Source organism: Danio aesculapii, chromosome 14 (assembly GCF_903798145.1).
Source record: "Danio aesculapii chromosome 14, fDanAes4.1, whole genome shotgun sequence".
Lineage (NCBI taxonomy): Eukaryota > Metazoa > Chordata > Actinopteri > Cypriniformes > Danionidae > Danio > Danio aesculapii.
In genome coordinates, this window is record NC_079448.1 from 25,629,001 (window position 1) to 25,650,251 (window position 21,251).

At 37.4% G+C, this 21,251-nt stretch overlaps 2 protein-coding genes across 3 annotated transcripts in view; one reads left to right on the forward strand and one right to left on the reverse strand.

Moving 5' to 3' along the window:
* The window catches only part of med12 (mediator complex subunit 12), a 60,462-nt gene extending 45,438 nt beyond the window's left edge, over positions 1-15,024 (forward strand). Inside the window, 10 exon segments of the mRNA XM_056472987.1 lie at positions 1,242-1,391; positions 1,479-1,832; positions 1,918-2,065; positions 5,428-5,630; positions 7,189-7,266; positions 7,350-7,582; positions 10,959-11,178; positions 12,038-12,241; positions 12,403-12,484; positions 14,660-15,024. Coding sequence (XP_056328962.1) covers positions 1,242-1,391; positions 1,479-1,832; positions 1,918-2,065; positions 5,428-5,630; positions 7,189-7,266; positions 7,350-7,582; positions 10,959-11,178; positions 12,038-12,241; positions 12,403-12,484; positions 14,660-14,697 — 1,710 coding nt within the window. The 3' untranslated portion in view covers positions 14,698-15,024.
* A 61-nt stretch (positions 15,025-15,085) lies between these two features.
* mars2 (methionyl-tRNA synthetase 2, mitochondrial) lies at positions 15,086-20,887 on the reverse strand. Of its 2 annotated transcripts, none has more exons than XM_056472986.1 (3): positions 20,585-20,887; positions 18,126-18,353; positions 15,086-16,345 (listed from the first exon to the last, which is right to left on the reverse strand). In XM_056472986.1, the coding sequence occupies exons 1-3, from the start codon at positions 20,789-20,791 to the stop codon at positions 15,161-15,163; spliced, it is 1,620 nt and encodes a 539-aa protein (XP_056328961.1). In that variant the 5' UTR covers positions 20,792-20,887; the 3' UTR covers positions 15,086-15,160. The 2 variants fall into 2 exon arrangements, with proteins under 2 accessions (XP_056328961.1, XP_056328960.1); XM_056472985.1 differs by having other exon boundaries at positions 18,126-18,460.
* Between the last annotated feature and the right edge of the window lie 364 nt (positions 20,888-21,251).

A 21,251-nucleotide genomic window follows, 5' to 3' on the forward strand; every position in this document is an offset into this window, starting at 1 on the left:
AAATATCAGTTGTACAAATTATAATGTTAGATTTCTACATTTAGTACACTCCCTTTTGGCTGATCAGACAAATGGTCTGATTTGTGACTAAAAATCCATAATGTGATCTGAACCATGAGATTTGTGATCAATTACACCACTAATAGAAAAGTAGCGGAGTAGCATCACTCCACAGTATTGCCTGGCAACAATGGTCAAAAGCTCGCTCTGTGTATCATCAACTTACAGTGATTGTTCACTCAAAAATGAAAATTCTGTCGTCATTTACTCACCCTTGAAAAAAAAATTCTGTTAAATGGCAAAAGATATTTTGAAGAATGTTGCTAAACTAGTTTTGTCATTCTGTTGTCTTTTTTTTTTGTAATAATAAAAAAATCCAATCTAATGTATTTAATGTAAAAATGTAATTCTGTAGTTGTTATTATCATGTAATATACTTTTATCTATATTGATCTTGCCATGAAATCGCTGTAATTTGCTGATGTGGCAATAAATAAATAAACAAACCATTTGAATTGAATTGAGAAATATTTTTCTGGCAACCTGCTGAATTAAATATGTACAGTTGGAGTCAGAATTATTAGCCCCCCTTTAAATTTTTTTTCTTTTTAAAATATTTACCAAATGATGTTTAACAGAGCAAGGAAATTTTCACATCATGTCTGATAATATTTTTTCTTCTGGAGAAAGTCTTATTTTTTTTTTATTTCAGCTAGATTAAAAGCAGTTTAAAATTTTTTAAAGTCCATTTTAAGGTCAAAATTATTAGCCGCTTTAAACCATTTTTTTTTTCGATAGCCTACAGAACAAACCATCATTATACAATAACTTGCCTAATTACTGTAACCTGCCTAGTTAAACTAATTAATCTAGTTAAGCCTTTAAAAGTCACTTTAAGCTGTATAGAAGTGTCTTGAAAAATATCTAGTCAAATATTATTTACTGTCATCATGACAAAGATAAAATAAATCAGTTGTGAGTTATTAAAACTATTATGTTTAGAAAGGTGTTGAAAAAACAGAAACTGGGGAAAAAAATAAACAGGGGGCTAATAATTCAGCGGGGCTAATAATTCTGACTTCAACTGTATATTAAGTGACCACAATTATGCATGTTACTTGCTTAGCATGTAAAACAGCTTGGCATGTAAAAAGTGCAGTCTGATGAGGGTTTTGCATGGTTAAGTGCCGTTCCCTTTTTCTTTCAAAAGTGTGACTCTTTTTTTCTTCTTTTCCCTGCAGAAAGAACTTGGTGACCGACAATCTGAGAGCTTGGAGAAAGTGCGTCAGTTGCTGCCTCTGCCCAAGCAGACGCGTGATGTCATCACCTGTGAACCCCAGGGGTCACTCATTGACACCAAGGGCAACAAAATTGCTGGATTTGAAAAAGAGGCAAGTTGCTCTTTATGGTGTTGTAGCACGTCTTTGCTCAGGCTGTTCACTTACCTTTGCGTTCGTTTTGTGATCTTTCGCATACAGGGTCTTCAGGTATCGACTAAGCAGAAGATTTCTCCATGGGACGTGTTTGAGGGACTAAAGCACTCTGCTCCACTCTCTTGGGGCTGGTTCGGAACCATACGGGTCGACCGCAAAGTCACTAAGTTTGAAGAGCAGCAGCGGCTCCTGCTTTACCACACACACATCAAGCCCAAGCAACGCAGTTACTACCTGGCGCCCCTAAACCTGCCCCAAGAAGAAGAGGAACCACTCACACCCGTGCCTCCCGAGCCAGACAAGAAGCTGGACACGGGGAAGGTGGAGAAAAGCGTTTCCAATGTCACATCTGAAAAGAAGAAAAAGAAAAAGAAACCTGCATCAACGGTGAAACAAGAGGTACAACCAGAACCAATTTTTTTCTGAAACATATTTATGAGGTATTCATTTGATGCAAACCCAGACATTGTTTTCTGTGATCTAGGACTACAAGCCACACAACCCAGCCATGCAGTACGCTCCAGGCATGACCACTGATCTCCCAATGAGCATGGGACAAGCAAACATGCCATATCGAATGGGCTACCAAGCTCCAATGAACATGTATGCCCAGAACCAACCTTTACCACCAGGTCAGCACAAATCTCAGCATGACTGAACCTCTTGTTCTAACTTTGCTTTAAATAAAAGACAGAAGTTGTAACCTTTGACCACAAAACCATCTAATTTTGATTGTCAACGCACATTAATTTAGATTTATTCATCCGTGTTTCTTATTTTAATTCGCCGAACAGTTATCCACAACACGCGACAGGTAGGAGCTTGCTTTCTCTGGTGAATTAAATGTTTTAATTTCACGGTTTTTTTTTGTGGTTACGATGACGCTAGTAAAAGGAATCAATGTCTGATGCCATTAATCTTGCATTTCTTTTCAACCTCGTCAAATTGAGATCTCTGCTCGACATGCTATATTGCTGGCCCGCAGCATTGTGTAGGGATAAAAGGAAGTGCCCTGGATTGGTATAAGTCTTATCTTCACCGTTGGTGAACATTCATCTGAGGCAGCCCTTTTGTCATGTGGTCTATTTTAGCCCAATATTTTTTCCTTATATATGCTTCCCCTGGGTTCTATTTTTAGAAAACATAGTCTGTCTTTCCACTGTTATGCAGATGACACTCAAGTTTACCTGCCTTTAAAACAGAGTTCAAGTGGATTGGAGACTCTTATGTCTTGCCTGTCGAATGTGAAAACCTGGTTGTCTTCGAACTTTCTAGATTTTATTGAGAGTAAAACTGAAGTAATTGTGTTCGGCCCGCCAAATTCTCCTAGGACACCACCAGTAGATATTGGTGAATCAGGTTTTTCTGTGAAGCCTTGTGTAAAAATCTGGGTGTTACCTTTGATGATGGCTTGAGATTTGAGAAACAGATTAACGCAGTGGTCAAATCCTGCTTTTTTTCAGCTTAGACTTTTAAAAACAGTCAAACCTATTTTATCTAGAAATTTTTTTGAAAAAATAGTTCATTACTTCTAGATTGGACTACTGTAATTCGCTATATTTTGGGATCAGTCAGACAACTTTATCCCGCACCAAAAATTATGACCACATCACGCCAGTTTTGCGCTCTTTGCACTGGTTGCCTGTGCACTATTGTGGCACTTTTAAAATTCTTCTCCTGGTTTTTAAATCACTAATTGGCCTGGCTCCCTCTGTCAGGAATGTCTGTATAAAGCACCCAAAAGCAGAGGAGTTCAATTTAATAAGTTTTTTTCATTAAATAAGCAAAAAGAAAATGACTCAGCAACTTTCTGAGATTCCAGAACAGATCTTGGACTTAAGTAAAAATAAACTGAAGACTGGACCACAGGCAACGTGCAACAATACAGGATAAATTCCAACAAAAATTAGTAGCACCACATGATAAAGAAAATCAGGAGTGGGCTAAATTTCAGTCAAAAATAAAGCTAGCCTTTGGTCCAGGCCTAGTAATGCAAGGAAAGGGCAATGGCAAGGGAAAGGATCTATTTTCCAGCAGGGCAGACCAAATCCAGAATGGCTCCAGAGAACTGGACCGAGAATACAGAGGTAACAAACAACAGACCAACAAGAAGGCTGTAATATACAAACACTCTGGCAAGAGAAGAAGCGAAACACCCTCGGATATAGGACCAGCAATCAGCAGAAATAAAAGGCAGGTGGCAGTAAACAAGTGAGACTACTAATTGGCAAAGACGATCAGCTGTGTGAAGTTGCACAGCAATTTGGAGACAAATTAGAAAGTTGTCCATAAGAAAAGATAGAAAACGCTGTCAGAAAAGAGAGGGAGAAAGCAAAGTTCAAACCCGGGTTCTGACACCCTCTACCTGTCAAACCTGTTGACTGAACAACAACCTGGTTGGTCTCTTCGGTCATCTAACCAGAGACTATTATACATCCCAAAGTCGAGGCTGAAATGCAGGGGTGACCGGGCTTTCGCAGTAGCTGGTCCTACCTTGTGGAATGCTCTGCCCCTCTGTATTAGGTTTATATCATCTCTGTCTGTTTTTAAATCTAGGTTGAAAACTTACCTTTTTGATTTGGCATTTTATAAGTAATAATTGTTTGTTTTAGCTATAATAACTATTAGTGAGAATTGTTCATTTTAGCTATAATTTTATACTTGTTCTTTGTGATTTGTATTGTTCAGCACATTGGTCAACCTTTGGTTGTGTATAATAGTGCTATATAAATAAAATTGACATTGACACTTTCGTTGTCAGGTCTCGAAAGTTATGCACTTTTATACTTTCGTATTCCAGAGATTTCTCTCTAGCCAACTTCCAGATTAATTCTTTCGTTTGGTAGTGATGTAATCTGATGTCAAATGCTCTCAGGCGATCATCTTTCAGTCTTCGCTGCACTCCGTGTGCTCAAGCTACTTGTACTGGTTTATTGTTTTCTGTGCCCAGCAATTCTGGGAGTAGTTCCGCGATGAATTCGGTAGGTCTACCGCTTTCTTCATTTTCAGCAATTCCCACAAGTCGAATGTTATTTCGCCTGGAGCCGGATTCGAGATCGAGTCGTTTGCAGTCGTCCACTAGTTCTGCACACTGATTTTGCACTGCTTACAGGCGTACTTTGTGATCAGTGCAAGCCTCTTTAATCGGCGCAATTTTTTTTGTGATAGTTGTCCGCGTCGAACGCAATTCTGCAATCGTTTGTGTAAAGGCATCGAATTTTTGATTAACTGAGGCATTTAAGGCTGTTACAGCATCCATAATGTCTTGATTGTTAGAAGTTGTACCACCTTTATTGGCGGTTTGCCTCAGCTCCTCTGGGTGGTCAGTTTTGTTGTGGTCATCGTCGACCTCTTGTAATTTGCTTTCTTTTTAAATTTTTTTTTTGGCATTATCAAGGCTTAGGTAATATGCCTTCAGTAATTTCCTGAAGATAAATACCAAAAAATTATGCAACTGGAATAACTACAGCATTCACGATCGTCAATCTCATATGAACCAAGAGCTCGTGATGACATGATGACATCTGCAGGTGTTGTAGTGCTGTCCCATTTCTTAGGGGTAAATTTTGTAGCCCTTCCCCTTCACAGTCTGTTTCAAGGGCCAAGGGGAAGGGGTAGGAGTACGAAAATAGAATTGGGATTTTAATGTGTTGTTTAATCTCTTGAGAACACTTTTGACAATTAATAATTAAATCTTAAATTATTTGGAGAATTGTTGGAGCTTCGACATGAGCAGCCTTCTCCATGTGCTCCGGAACCGGACGTTCATCAATGCACATTACGGTTTTGAAAGAACATGATTTTTACTTGATATTCTTATGATTTTTCTCTTAATGCATTGTTGGCTATTCATAGAAGTATACACTTCCAATGTAAGACTAGTTTTGTGGTCCAGGGCTACAATTTATGAAGCATTTGTTTTACTACTTTTAGTATATTAATATTTACCTTGGACATCTGATTCTTATTTTTTTATGCATTTCCTCATATTTAGGAGGTCCTGGTTTGGAGCCACCTTTCCGTCCAAGGGTTCCTATGAACAAAATGCCTACACGTCCCAACTACACTATGCCTAATATGCAGACCGCTGGCATGGGCAACATAATGGGAATGGAGAAGCAGTACCAGATGAACTATAAACCCATGCCCAACATGGCTCAGGGGCAGATGCTCCGTCATCAGCTACAGGTCAGACTGGTGAGTCTGATTTTACTGATCAAGACCCCAGACCAAAAGCACACACGGTTTCCTTGTTTAATGTGTCTTATTGTTTCATGTGATTTGTAGTTTTGCATTTGAATTAGTGGTGCTTGTCATGACAGTGATGCCACACACAAGTGAAACACACATTTTGAAATGAAATTATTTCACCAATAGACTCTGTTGTTAAGGGTGTACTCACAGTAGGCTATCCGAACCGTGCTCAGGCACGTTTGACCACCATTTCCCAGTTGGTTTGACAAGTGTAAGTGCTTCGAATCAGGCCCAGACAGTCCTGGCATAGAAGTGTATATATATATGTATATGTGTGTGTATATATATATATATATATATATATATGTGTGTGTGTGTGTGTGTGTGTGTGTGTGTGTGTGTGTGTGTGTGTGTGTGTATGTATATATATATATATATATATATATATATATATATATATATATATATATATATATATATATATATATATATGTATATGTGTGTATGTATATGTGTATATATATGTATGTATGTGTGTGTGTATATATATATATATATGTATGTGTGTGTGTGTATATATTTATATATATATATATATATATATATATATATATATATATATGTATATGTATGTGTGTATGTATATACATGTTTATATATATTTATATATATATATATATATATATATGTATGTGTATGTATATACGTTTATATATGTATATGTATATGTTTATATATATTTATATATAAATATATATATGTATGTATGTATGTATATATATATATGTATATATATGTATATATATATATATATATATATATATATATATATATATATATATATGTGTATATGTATATGTATGTGTATGTGTATGTGTACACATATATACATACACACATATACACATATTCGGCTTAGTCCCTTTATTAATCAGGGGTCGCCACAGTGGAATGAACCGCCAACTTATCCAGCATATGTTTTTCAAAGCGGATGTCCTTCTGGCTGAAACACCCAAACACTCTCATTCACATACATACACTACGGACAATTTAGATTACTCAATTCACCTATAATGCATGTCTTTGGACTTGTGGGGGAAACTGGAGCACCCGGAGGAAACCCACACGAACACGGGGAGAACATGCAAACTCCACACAGAAATGCAACTGACCCAGCTAAGGTTTAAACCAGCGACCTTCTTGCTGTAAGGCGACAGCGCTACCCACTGTGCCACCGGGCTGCCCAATCTATGGATTATGTTATGGAACTAATCAATGATCAGTTGATTAACCATTCTAATGTTTGCACCCCTACACCCAATGCTTAACATCATCCAGTAATCCCTGAACAACTACGAAGAATACCCTAACATCACCTTAGCAACTTCTCAATGCACTCTTCAACCACTTAGCAACCCAGAACATAAAACGCAAGCTTTCCATAGGCACCATCTAGCTATTGTTGTCTAGTGATTTGTGAGTGTTTTGGAGAAGGTTTGGATAACGATTTTCCAGAAATGAGAAGCACTTGTTTTGTCTGTTTGTCTGCCCATCTCTTCAGGGTCATAATCATTTAATTGGACAGCAGATTAGACAAGTGGCACCTAATCCACAATATTCATCAATGCAGCAAGCACAGGCAAGTATTTGTGCATTTCCAGCTGCATATCCAGTGTCTATCATTAATCATCTAGAAATAATAACAGACTTTCTCTTCTTTAGAACATACCCCAGGGCTACACCTCCTACGGCTCACACATGGGGATGCAACCGCACCCCTCTCAAACCCCTGGAATGGTTCCCAACTCGTATGGGAATCAGAGCTTTCAGACAGGACATCCTGCCACAAACCCGACTATGGTGGACTCAATAAGGCAGATGCAACAGAGACCTAGTGGCTACGTCCATCAGCAGGCTCCTGCAGCATATGGACACACAATCCAGAACACACAAAGGTAAGATAGACAATTCTTGACCTAGCACTTAGCGGCTAAAATAAATGAAAACCTGTAAAGGCCGAGACACACCAAGCAAACACTCGGCCGTTGGGCAGCATTAGGATGCCTGTCAGTGTCGGACTAGTTGGTTTGGTGTGTTCTGAACGTTAGGTTCATGTCAGTGAGAGTTTGCCCAATTTAGCATGTAGAATCACCGTTGGTGAAAGAGAGTGCTCTGATTGGATGTTCAACTGCAAGAGACAACTGCAGAGCACAAGAACAAAAACCGAAGTAATAAAACTAAGCAACGCAAGAAAAGTCGGCTGTAATTTTGTCACATTTATGTGGATTATCAACATGCAGTGTTGGTGGTCTTCTAGGAATGTGATTGAGAAACACTGATCTACTCCACCTCTTCATTAACTTCTCCATTATCTAAGCCTTGATCTCTAGATATGAAGTCATCTATTATAACATCACTTAGCGCTGAGCAGACTGAGGCAAGTGAGAACATTTAAGCGAGAAGCTATTTTAGACATTGTTCTGTTGTGCTGCAATCGCACAAAAAATAGGACCATATCTGCTGTAGTTTACACTACTAGCACTAAACTTGCATTGATATACCTTTATTCTACACATTCCATAGTTTATTTTGATAGGTGAGCTGTCTGGAATCTCAATAGACTGAAAGCTATGGTCATTTTTTGTGTATGTGCTTAAACATTTCTGTTAGATATGAAAGACACGGTTATATCAAATAAAGCTATTTTCTGCACTAAACAAGAGCATTTTTTAGAGATTATAGGCAATACCTTACAGATTAATAATTTAATTCCCAATTTTAATGACAAAAAAGACTTTCAATTCATGTTTATGTCTATAGCGCTTTTACAATGTAGATGTTTATCAGGAAGAATTTGTGAATATACGATACATTCTACCAACTTGCGTATCAGTGTATATACAGATGGTTCAAAATCAGACAGACGAGGATCTGCTGCAGCAGTGATTGTTTTAGAAGGAGTTTTCCTGGACAAAGCTCAAAATTCACAGCTGAAGCTTGTGCCCTGTTTTTAGCTCTGAAACAATTAGAAAATGAACAGCAACACCAGTTTTTAGTTTGCACAGATTCTATGTCCTGCTTACAAGCACTTGAATCTATGAAAACTGATCATCCTATGATTTTTAGCATAATAGAAAAAGTGGAAAATACTTTGATATTATTTTCTGCTGGATACCTGGTCATATGGGATACATTGGAAACGAGCATGCAGATAAAGCAGGCAAGGAAGCCTTACAGTTGGAAATAACAGAAAGTAAAATTCCTGTATCTGGTGTTAAACCTGTTTTAAATCTGTATATTAATGGGAAATGGCAAATGGAATGGGATGAATGTAGAACTAACAGATTGTATGAAGTGAATTCATGTGTAAATGAAAGACATTATTACCATTTTGAAAGTGTTCAGGTTGTCCATACGAGATGTAGAATCGGACACTCAAGGCTTACACATGCATATTTATTGAAAGGGGAAGAAAAACCCATTTGTGACTTGTGTAAGAATATTTTGACGATAAAACATATTTTAATAGAATGTGTATTTTTAAATGAAATTAGAGAACGTTTTTATTTGGGAAATATTTTAAGTGAAATGTTTAAAAAGGTGCCTTCTGGAGCAATTATGCAATATTTATCTTTAATCAAACTAAAAGATTGTATATGTCTCTTCAGTGTTGTTATTTGTTTGTTTTTTGTTGTTGTTGTTTACAATGTATGTTTGTTAAGAAACTGATATGATTAAATATAGCCAAAGCTGCTGATATGGCATGAAAACATAAATAAATAAACAATGTAGATTGTGTTAAAACAGCTTAACATAGAAGTTCCAGTAGACTGAAAACTGTTTCAGTCCAGTTTTCAGATTTGAAATTCAGTTTAGTTCAGTTTAGTTTGGTTTAGAAATCACTGCTGAATGTCCAAACACTGAAGAACAAATCCATCGATGCGCAGCTCCACAAGTCCCAAACCAAGCAAGCCAGTGGTGGATAACAAAACTTCACCGTTTGATGAAATTTAAGGAAAAAAAACTTTGATAGAAACCAGGCTTCATTAGGCACGACCATTTCTCCCTAGGCCAAACTTGTGCAGAGCTGCAGTCTAGACACCAAAGGTTGAAGAAGTTCAGTTTAGTTTAATTCAGTTTAGTCTGGTTTAGAAATCACTGCTGAATATCCAAACACTGAAGAGCAAATCCATCGATGCGCAGCTCCACAAGTCCCAAACCAAGCAAGCCAGTGGTGAATAACAAAACTTCATCGTTTGACGAAAGTTAAGGAAAAAAACCTCAATAGAAACAGGCTCCGTTGGGCATGACCATTTTTCCTTAGGCCAAACTTTTGCAGAGCTGCAGTCTAGACGCCAAAGGTTGGAGAATGCTGGACGCCCATGGTGGAGAATCTGCAGATGTGTGTAGGTCACTGGCTGGTGTTCAGGCTGGCCAACGGGATCAATGCGAAGACTCGTCTGTCACTGGGGTCTTTCAAGAATCAGTCTCATGCTCTCCACTCCTCCATGACCGCCACAGCATCTGCTCGGGATACGGCCTGGTCCAGGATTATGGATACCTCTAGAATTGCTCTGTGGTTGGCATCATCTCTTGACAGTTCTTGGATTACATCAATGGCGCTGCACAATATCTAGAGGCCTAGGGATGAGTATCCCCAGGTGGAAATAGAGAATTAAAACAATAATTAGCATAGCTGCTTTTCATAGTGTATTTAAACAAGATATATTAAATATCAATGCAAAAATGAAGTACTATAAAGAAAGATAGTAGTTATATAAACAAACATAGAAACAAACATGTAAAGCTTACATGTATTGCTAATAAAATGTCTGGTGCATTAAGACCGGAGGAGTTTGTCCTACAGGGGGTTGTCAAGCCCGCTCACCTGCATGGAACACACTCGTGCATCATACCATTATGTGATGCATTGTGTGTATGCTTTAATAAAAACTTAGGTCTTTAGTTTTGAATTGAAAGAGTGTGTCTGAGCCTCTGACATTATCATGAAGGCTATTCCTGAGTTTAGGAGCCATAAATGAGAAGACTCGACCTCCTTTAGTCGACTTTGCTATTCGGGTTACTACCAGAAGCCCTGAGTTTTGAGATCTTAAAAAATGAGTTGGATTGTAGCGAGACAGAAGGTTGGTTAGATAAACAGGAGCTAGATTATTTAAAGCTTAAGACATCTTAAGACAAAGACATTTTTGAGGTTTTCCCAGAATGCATGATTCGTGATGGTATCCTACATCATAAATGTGGTAATACTATATTGCATTTCCCTAATTTGAAGGAGTATGAGACAGATCTAACATTCATTATCTTTCTCAGGTTTCCGCATCAATCCATGCAGCAGACACCCATGATGCACGGCTTGGCTCAAAGTCACTTAGGAGTGCAGGGCATCCACCCAAACATGAGGCCCAATCAGATGATGGAGCAGCAGCAACAACAACAACAACAACAACAACAGCAGCAGCAACAACAACAACAACAACAACAGGTCCACCAGCAGCAGCAGCAGCACATCCGACAGAATTCAGTTTTTAGAGTAAGTGCACATACCCAACATCAATCGCACTGCATTGTGAAATACAGTATTCCATCTGGTTTGTTCACATTAAGTATGAGATATTAAAAACCTTGTCTGATGCCAAAATTTTCAAAGCAAAGTTTCCAGAAATGTTGATCAATACTTTCAAACTACTATGGGTCTCTGCTAATTACATTATAGGTTGTTTGCAATCACATGGTTCTGGTGACGCGCGAAATTTTAGATGGAGGACAGGAAGTAAAAAAGTGAATGGGAGATATGGGAGAAAGTCCGTATTTTTGCGATTTATACCATAGTTTAAAGGAGATATGAATAGAAAATAACCACATATGTTGGGCATGATCCTTATATCACGGAGAGGTCCGAGTTTTCTACTGAACTAAAAATAGTTGCCTCTAATCAAGGCGGTAGATACAGTATAGGCTATTACAATACATGAAAAAAATATTAAAGTAAATACTAAAGTGTTTGGAAGCATATAGATAATTACTTGAATTAAACTGTCGTAGTAATTATGTTGTTGATGTGGTACAACACAAGTGCAGTAATAAACAAATGATTCAATAGGCTTCAGTCTTCGACGGTATAGTTATACACCATCACAATGCAGCACAGTTTACACTAAAGTTACAGTATTTATTACAGTTACTAAACTACTGTATTCTGTAGCATTCATTAACAAATGACTTTTTATTCCAGTTTGCAACATCCCTTAAAAATCTTTTGTTCAACAGAAGAAACATTTTCATTTTGGGTTGATCTTTCCTTCCAATTAAATCACACTACTGTCTTTCTGGTGACTACCCATTTTTTTCCATTTTAATGATTGATTTAATGAATACGTTTGTCTACACAGCCGCAGCAGCAACAGCAGGTTCAGCAGCAAGTGCAACAGCAGGTCCAGCAACAGCAGGTCCAACAGCAGCAGGTCCAGCAACAGGTTCAGCCTCAGCAAGTTCAACAGCAGCAGGTTCAGCAGCAGCAGCAGCAGCAGGTGTCTGCAGCTCAGCCTCCTGCTCAGGCCCTGGGCATGCAGGCTCTGCCCCCGCAACAGCCCATGGTGAGACTGCAAACCTTCACCATCATCTGCCTTTTGAAAATGCACCATATGCTCACTGAAACCCAAAGGGGTGGGAAAGTTGATGAGAAATGAGAAATCTGCAGCCTCTTGTAGCCTACTGGTTTACTTGGTTTTTATCATGATTTATGTTTTCTCGTTAGTTCCAGCGGCAAGGCATGCAGCAAACCCAGCAGCAGCAGCAGACCGCAGCACTGGTCAGACAACTCCAGCAGCAGCTCTCCAGTATGTACTCCAATGACCATGACATGCAGTGCTACGCTCATCTTTGTTTAATACACACTGCTGCTTTTTAACAACCATGACATGCAGTGCTGTACTCCTCTTTGGTTAATACAAACTGCAGCTTTTTTTTTTTTTTTTTTTTTTTTACATTTCTTAAGTTTATAAAAGGATCTTGTCATCCATAGTATGTGATATTTGCATAGAAGTCATTTCATTGCTCTAGCATATTTAGAATGGCATTCATAAATCATAATTTGAGCATTAAAATATTATGTACACATATTTGACAAGAAAAACTTAAATAAATAAGAGGATTTTTTACCTGATGGGTAGGCCCACACGGAATCTGTGCGCGCAGAATTCTGCAGATTTTTGACCCATCATTGATTCGGTTTATTTACTTGTGTAAATGTGTGTACATTTTATATTTATTCAGTTTTTAAATTAATTTCAGTATAATTATTGCCTAATATGAAAATGTTCATATGATTTATTTACAATACAGTAATATTTTCTGTCTTTTAGTAGAGATATTATATGAGAGACTTGCTTTGTTTACCAAATAAAGTGAATCTAATTGGATTTGCATTGTAAACATTACATACAAGTTAAAAAGGTATTACTTTTTGGTTCATATATTAAGGTTTTAGTTATGATACTCCCAAAATCATTCCGCATAAATCTGCAGATTTTTACCAAAATTCTGTGCAGAAATAACAAAAAATGTCTGCAGCTTCTATCTGGCCCTACTGATGGGCCAAAAAATAGCAATAATAATATTGTGCATTAGAGCTGAGAAATCAGATTTTTGAAATGCACTTTTATTTTGTGTTTTATTCTGAGTTTTAACAGTAGATGGCAGTCTAGGCTAGTTTTCAACTGTTTACACACACACACACTCTTAAAGAAGAGCATTGCTACTTGATAAAGGTCATGTAAGTTGTATTTAGTCATGATTAATGTAGACAGCTTCAATATGAACACTTTTGTAATTCAACAAACCTTTTATATCTTCATAAAAGATTATTTTAGCTTCAAGTGGTATTTAGAAAGAATTGGATGTAAACGGATTGCAGCTATTTGTATACGTTCCTGGAGCACCACCAACTCTGCATATTTTCCATAGCTGCGTCCCAAATGGCACACTACGCACTACGTTTTTACACACTCAACAGCATAGTAAATGTATGTAGTGTCGTCCCAATTGGAACATTGAGTGGTCAAAAGACCCACCCTTACTGACAAAGGTCCGGAATGTGTCCCATACATCAGCTTATCTATTGTGAAAATAACCCACCACTTCAGCTAATCAGTTTTGTCCAGTGCAAACAATTATTTTTCAGACATTTGTGCAAGAAAACATACAATCTGTCAAAAGTTGTCATCTTTCAATACTGACCTATTGTATGCTTGTTAAATGGAGAAAACAGTTTGCAAGCAACTTTTATTCTAAATCTTGGACCTTATACATGAAACAAAAAATGAGCAATAAAAAGGTGTGAAGCACCAAAGGCGGCCCATATTATAGTTCATTTTAATACTAATCAGGCTATTGTTATCTATGATTTTTCAGAACAGAGAAAAATCATGAAGCACTACATTATTATTGTTTATTTATTTTTTTTTTCATTCAAATGACCAAATTCTAACTGAGGAAAGTTTAATTTGCTGGTCAGATTGCTATTTTCCTGATAAATGAAAATAAGCTACAGTTTTTAATTAAAAACATTTAATGAATCCTATTTTTTACTTAATGATAAATCATGTAATAAATTAGTATTTTAAAGTATGTTTTTTTTTTCAAAACCTTTAAGGAAATGTTTTGGTACATCTAAAAGTGTGGTTCAGATGACCATCCGACAAGCTATTTAAACAAAAAAGTGCTTAAAATGTCATTAAAATGCAGTATTTAAACCTCAAAATTAAATAGAAAATGACACGAATCAACTGAAAAAGGTCAATTTTTGGTAGAAAAAAAAAGAACCACCCCTTTCACCAGGCAGGCTACGGGCCTGTTGTATACATAGCATACACTGTAAACTAATACTACTTTAAGCTTTAAAAGATGTCAGATTTGTTTTTACATCATGAAAGTTTTCATCCTTTGTGCTATTCTTATCAACACAGTCATCGCAAAAATAGTGATCAATTTTTTCACTTTTCTTCTTCCCCTAGGTACACAACCTGCACAGAACAACAGCTCCTATTACTGAGTGTTTGAATGCATTTCATCAATGGTAAAGAATAGTTTTGTTTTGTTTTTGTCTGTGTAGCAGAAAATCTGCTCATGTGGACCTTTCTGAGAGAAGAGGAACTCTGCGCCCTGTAACTAAAGTAGAGTCAAACTATGTTTTTCAGACATGTCTCTGAAAATCATACTGGCGTTGTTCTGTGAAAACACTGAGGTGAAGAATGGAAGAGTTTATGTAAAAAGAAGTACAGGAAATTATAAGAATATTGCAACTTTTTTATTATTTCAATTTGTACAATTTTTCAGTTTGGTGTATTTCTCATTAAAAAAAATCATGTCAAGTTTTTAAGAGTTGTTGAACTATTATAGTGTGACGTTACATCATTGTTTGCTTGCATTTCTTGGATCACTTCCACCCATAGTACCCCAACAGCATCGTTTACCACTTATATTTTATTACTATCATAAATAATAACTCAAGTGTATTAAGATTTTGACTTGGGTTGTGTTCCCATTTTGGTAGTCTTCCCTTTCATTTGGCTCCTCTCAAGCCGACTAAACAGCACTCCCAAGTCCGGACCCAGCGCTCTTCCTTCTAAAGCACACTCTCTTCCTTGAAATTTCATCAGGAAGTTTAGAGAATTCCAGCTTCTCTCCTCAGGTGTGACTCCCAACCTAGATAAAATTTTGTCTGCAAGATCGGGCACCACAGGTTGCAGGAGAATCCCATAAATCCTAAGGCACTCCAAGGATACGTGAAGGATAGTGTCAAGCCACTGCTGCTCTTTGGGATTTTTCCGGTCAAGCCTCCACGGTGCATGTCTTTGAACAAACCCATTAGTCAGCCGCACGCAGGCACTAATGGCCTCCAGAGCTTTATACACGTGCAGATTCTCAAAGTGCTGCTCTATTAAGCCTGGAAGTGCAGATACAGCCTCTATCATTCTGTAGTCTTCTGACACCGCTTTTCCACCGAGCCCTTCAGCTGGAAAACAGCTGTTGGAGAACCAAGGATAAACCTGTGTGGGGTTGAGCGAGGGCGCAGCGCACCGGTTTAAAAGCCCACCGAGAGCATCCGCCAACTCGCTGTTGCACATCTTCATGACTTTATCGTCATAATAGTCACAATCTGAATCAGGAACTCCTTGTCTTAGTAGGAAGTAGCGCAGACCGTTTACAGTGAACTTCTCAATGGATTCCAGAGGGTTGATTACGTTTCCAACACTCTTGGACATTTTCTTTCCTTCCACCGTCCAGTGAGAGTGCACATAAATCTTCTGTGGAAGAGCTAATCCAGCAGCCAATAGAAACGCCGGCCAGTATATTGCATGAAACTTCAGAATATCCTTACCAACAACATGATGGACAACTGACCACCATTTGGAGTGATTCTGTGGGTAGCCAACAACCGTCAAGTAGTTCACCAGAGCGTCCAACCACACGTAGATCGTTTGTTCAGGATCTCCAGGGACTGGAATGCCCCACTGGAGGCGGCTTTTCTGCCGGGATACTGACAGATCTGGGATGTCGTCGTCTTCCAGCCACTGAAGAACCAGGTGGTGGAACTTCACAGGCTCGATGGTGTTTGGGTTTGATCTGAGCCAGTGAAGCAATTGAGTGCGAAAATCTGAAAGACGGAACATGTAGTTGTCCTCATTCATCCACTCCACCTGCCAATGAGGACAGAGGAATTGATTTATGCTGCTTTGAAGAACTTGAATTAGGATTTCAGATTGGACTTGCATGTTAAAACTTGTAATAGGCTGTTTATTGAAAACACAAGAAAACTTATAGGCCAACTATATCACAGGTTTTCTGTGTTTTAGCCTTTGTTTACAACTGGTATTATGATCCATCAAATCTTTTGTCAACTTCAGCACACCTACAGACACTTTCTTCAGGAAAGTGGTAGAATGTAGGTTGTTTTTCTGTTTTTCTTATATTGTGAAAAGAATTGTAAACGAAAAGCAGAATTTTGAGGTTTTACTCTGTAAAGGCTGTTTTATACTCTACGTGTTCGCTTGAGTTCTCATGGCGAATGTGACATCATCGCGGTGTTTGCAGAGGTTCGCTTTGGGTGCAAGCAACATGCTTTCTGCTTGCGGAGCACAGAAAATTTAAGACTCGAGTGAACAGTTCACCCGGCGCCATGTTTCATTTAGGTTGAATATGAATCACTTTGAAGAGATTTTGGTACGCCTGTACAGACATCTTTATGATCCATACATGCGTGATCATAGGCATAACCAGATGACCAATAATTCTTGGCTAGAAATTGCAAAAAGTTTAGAAGAACTTGAGGGATAAGTTTGTTAAAGTCAAAGACAGATGGCATGGCAAAAGTGGAAACCCAGGTGGTTTAATACACAATTACAGAATGTTTTTCCCTCATTCATGTGTATATTACAATTCTGAATTTAAAACAATTTAATAGCTACAAAACTAAAATGAATTAAATTATTAATTTTATAACTGGACAAGAATATTTGAACCTAAAGGTTTACAATAGACTGATGGCCTGTTTTTCTAGGCTTCATTGGTGATGAAGGTCAGGAATGTTGGACCATTATTGCCTTTTTAGCACACAAGTAGAGGACTGAAACTAGTCAGACAGTGATGTGTGAATTGTGGAGTGGGCTAAATCTAAAAAACATTAGTATTATTTAGTAAATTCTAAATATTCTTGCCCACAATAAAAATATATTTGTAGATCAACCCATGTTCTGTTGTCATTGATATTTTAATATACTGTAATAGGTAGAAATGTCCGAGAAATAAACAGAAGCAAGTGATGCATCAAAGTTTGATTTAAAATTATTCGTTTTTAAATCGTGAACGATATTAATGATATGACATAGTTCCAGAAACTTTCTCTTTTTGCAGTCTAATAAATGGATGGTTCACCCAAAAAATGTCATATCTGCCATTTACTCACTTCACACGTGACTCAAAACATATTTGAGTTTATTACTTCTGTTCAACACAAAAGAAGATATTTTGGAAAATGATGGTAGCTGCCATCCACTGACTTCCATAGTCAATTTTGTTCAGCAAATCTGCTTCAAAAGTGTATGGGTGTTTCCCAGTGATGGGTTGCAGCTGGAAGGGCATCTGCTGCGTAAAACATGCTGGATAATTTGGCGGTTCATTCCGCTGTGGTGACCCCTGATTAATAAAGGGCCCAAAAGAAAATGAATGAATGAAATCTGCTTAAAAATATCATCTTGTGTGTTCAAAAGAAGAAATAAACAGTTTAAAACCACATGGACAATAAATGTTTTCATTTTTGGGTGAACAATCCCTGTAGTCACAATTATATTATTTAAAAATTACATACTTTAGCTTAAAATTGTACAACTAATTATTTCAAAATTAGATTTCAGATTGACCCCAAATTCTCTATTCGGTATCAGATAATCATAGGCCCTTATTAAAGAGGACGAATGCTACCTTGTGCCCGCTCTCGGTGGACACTTTGATCCGTCTCCCCTCTGAGTCTGTGCTGTCAGTGACTTGAGTTTCTGTGAGGAAACTTTCATCTGGAGTTGAGTACCAGCCTTCATATGTGCCCTTGTAGATGTAGCCTTTGCTTTGGAGAATCATCCAGAAGTGCTCAACTGTCTGTCTGTGTCTTTTCTCTGTTGTCCGGATGTAGTCGGTGTATGAGATGCCACATCTCTGGAAAACATGCTTAAAACTTTCAGAGACCTCCGTGCAGAAGTTTAGAGGATCTTTACCAGCACTGCCAGCAGCCTGTTGGATTTTAAGACCATGTTCATCTGTACCTGAAGAACACATACAGTACAGTGGAATTTTAAAAAGTCTATTCCAGACACTGAAAGTCAGGGAGTTTTTATGTATATATTTTTGTCTAAGTCATGAAATATTAGGGATTTTTGTTTGTTGTTTAATTTAAGCTTCCATTAATCAAAGTTAATATTTGCATTTTTTTATCCAGATGTTTCGCGCTTTTTGTTAAGGCTATTTTTAAGACCCTTTTTATTCCTTTGATGCTAATTTTAAAGGGGTGGTCCACTAGGATATCATATTTTAAACTTTGGTTGATGTGTAATGTAGCTGTGTGAACATAAACAACAACATTTCTGAATGTAATAATCTCAAAGTTAAATGCAAAGGGAGACATTGGCTTTTACAGAATTAGCTTAGCAAAGCCTACAGCAAACGAAGTTTGGGGACTACAAAAAAATCATCTGGGTTAATGATGTCATAAACCCTTCAGGTTACGGGCATACACCCTGCACAGTGAAGGGGTGTGGCCTATTATGCTGTAATGCTATAGCAGAGATGCTTTCTGGTGACATGGAGCCGATCCGTGAATCACAGCATCACACACAAAAGAAGATATTTTGAAGAAAGCTAAAAACCATTGACTTCCATAGTACCTGTTTTTCCAACTATTGAAGTAAGGCTGTGCGATTAATCGAAATCGAATTACAATCGCGATTTGAAACTTTAGCTAATCACAAGGGGCTGCGATATGAAATATATTTGTATTATTTAATTTCCCCTGCCCAGAGCAAATGTGTGACTGTGTCTGTGTGTAACAGTCTTACTAGCCAATTGAGGGAGCACAATTGAGTGAGTCTTGCTAAAACGTCAACTGAAAGTATTGCCAGAGACACTCAATCTCATAGTAAGTAACAGCAAAGTACAATTTCAGCGTTGTCTCAGCCATGTCAGTTTGCTGAATGTTCTGTACTTTTATAGATTATTTTTTGTTTGTTTTTATAATAAGCTACGCTATCTCCCTAATTTAAGGTCAACTTGTTTACAGAAAGGTAAGGTTATTTTATAACCTTATTTTATAACCATTTAGTGTTTCATTTCTGAATATTTAAAAAGAAATTTGAATAAATGTTTAAGTTACTGTCTTTTCAGTTCCATTTTTAACTAACACTCATTGCATTTTAGCAGTAAGAAGCTACGATACAGATTATTGAGCTGAAATTTGACTGCAAAATTAAATCGCAAATCAAATCAAAATTGTCAAAAAACAAAAAATTTATTAATTAAAAAAAAAAATTATCACAATTAGCTATTTTCCCCAAATCACACAGCCCTATATTGAAGTCAATATTTACAGGTTTTTAGCTTTCTTCAAAATATCTTTTGTGTTCAACAGAAGAAACCAATAAAGGGTTGAAACAAGTGTGAGTGACAATTTAATTTTTTGGGGTGAACTGTCCATTTAAGTAACTAGACTACCTGTTAACTAAAGTTAGCTGTCCATGGTAATATACATTTTTTAATTCTTAAGCTTCAAAATGACCACTTTAAAAAAAAAAACTGCTAAAAAGTAGACAACGGAAAAGTTCATGTTTATAAAGCTACTACTGAACTATCAAATATGGTAGAGCACTGATACTCCACCACGTTCCTGGAGGACCACCAACACTGCATGTTTTGAACGTCTCCTTTGTCTGTCACACCTATTACAGGCCTTTCAGTCTCTGCTAATGAGCTGATGATCTGAATCAGGTGTGTTTGGTTAAGGAGACAACGGAAATGTGCAGAGCTGGTGGTCCTCCAGGAACATGGTTGAGAAACACTGTGGTAGAGAAAGCATTTCACAGCCACACGAACAATAAGTACTTAAGATTGTTTTAAAAATCTGAGGTAAACTGACAACTTTTGTTCTCACATTGGCTATTAAAGTCATAAAAAAATAAATTTAAGCTAAAAGCATTTTAATACTGTATTTATTTTAACCATTAATAAATAACCACAACAATAACTTCAACATAAAAAACAATAACATAAAAGTTTTATGTTCATGAAATGTTGTGGAAATTATTCTTTTAGTCAAAGAAAGTCAGAGAATTTGATGTTTGGTTTAAAGTTGGATCCCTATATCACTATGTTTCAGAAATATGACGTAGAAGACATACCTGTAGCAAACCTGGAGTTGTATCCCTGCAAGAGCTTGTATCTGTGCAGACAGTCAGCAGTGACAGCAGAATACACATGACCAATGTGAGGAGGCGCATTGACGTAGAAGATGGGAGTTGTGATGTAATATGCTTTCGGGCTCTGAGAACGCTCTCTGCAGAAATGAGCGATACTGTAAACATGTGGAAGTCTTCTGTGCTGGACATGTCTGCATAATCTGTGGATTATTAACTTGGTGCTGGCGATAAAACAGCACGGAGAACTCATCATTAGACGGATGCTGCGAGAAGCGTGACAGGGAACATCCGGGTCACAGCTGTCATAGAAGTGAGCAAGATTTCAAAGGAAAAGTCCAGCTTATGTTGCAGTAAAGTTTGGAGTAAAGACAACATTTATTACAGATGCTTATAAACGTTTTTCCATATTTTTTTTTCGCCCGTAATCACTAAAATCAAATCAACAGGAACTTCAACCACCAATAATTTGAGTTTACATAATATTACTGAGCAAAACTGAGAACTGCGTAGACTTTATTTTACTGAAAAGGTCAATTTTAGTGAAATGTATGGAGGTTTGTTACTACTATGGAAGAGAAAACACCACAGGATAATAATAATCATCACGCAATTTCTCACATTTTAGACTTCTCTTCTCAGATTTCATATA

What these genes read in the sequence shown, in the direction of transcription:
- mars2 (XM_056472985.1), bottom strand. Translation starts at nt 20,855, where the DNA reads ATGATGAGTTCTCCGTGCTGTTTTATCGCCAGCACCAAGTTAATAATC. An exon ending in CAACTCCAGGTTTGCTACAG is followed by an intron (nt 18,461 to 20,584) that starts GTATGTCTTCTA and finishes TGTGTTCTTCAG; the next exon opens with GTACAGATGAACATGGTCTT. An exon ending in CCACCGAGAGCGGGCACAAG is followed by an intron (nt 16,346 to 18,125) that starts GTAGCATTCGTC and finishes CCTCATTGGCAG; the next exon opens with GTGGAGTGGATGAATGAGGA.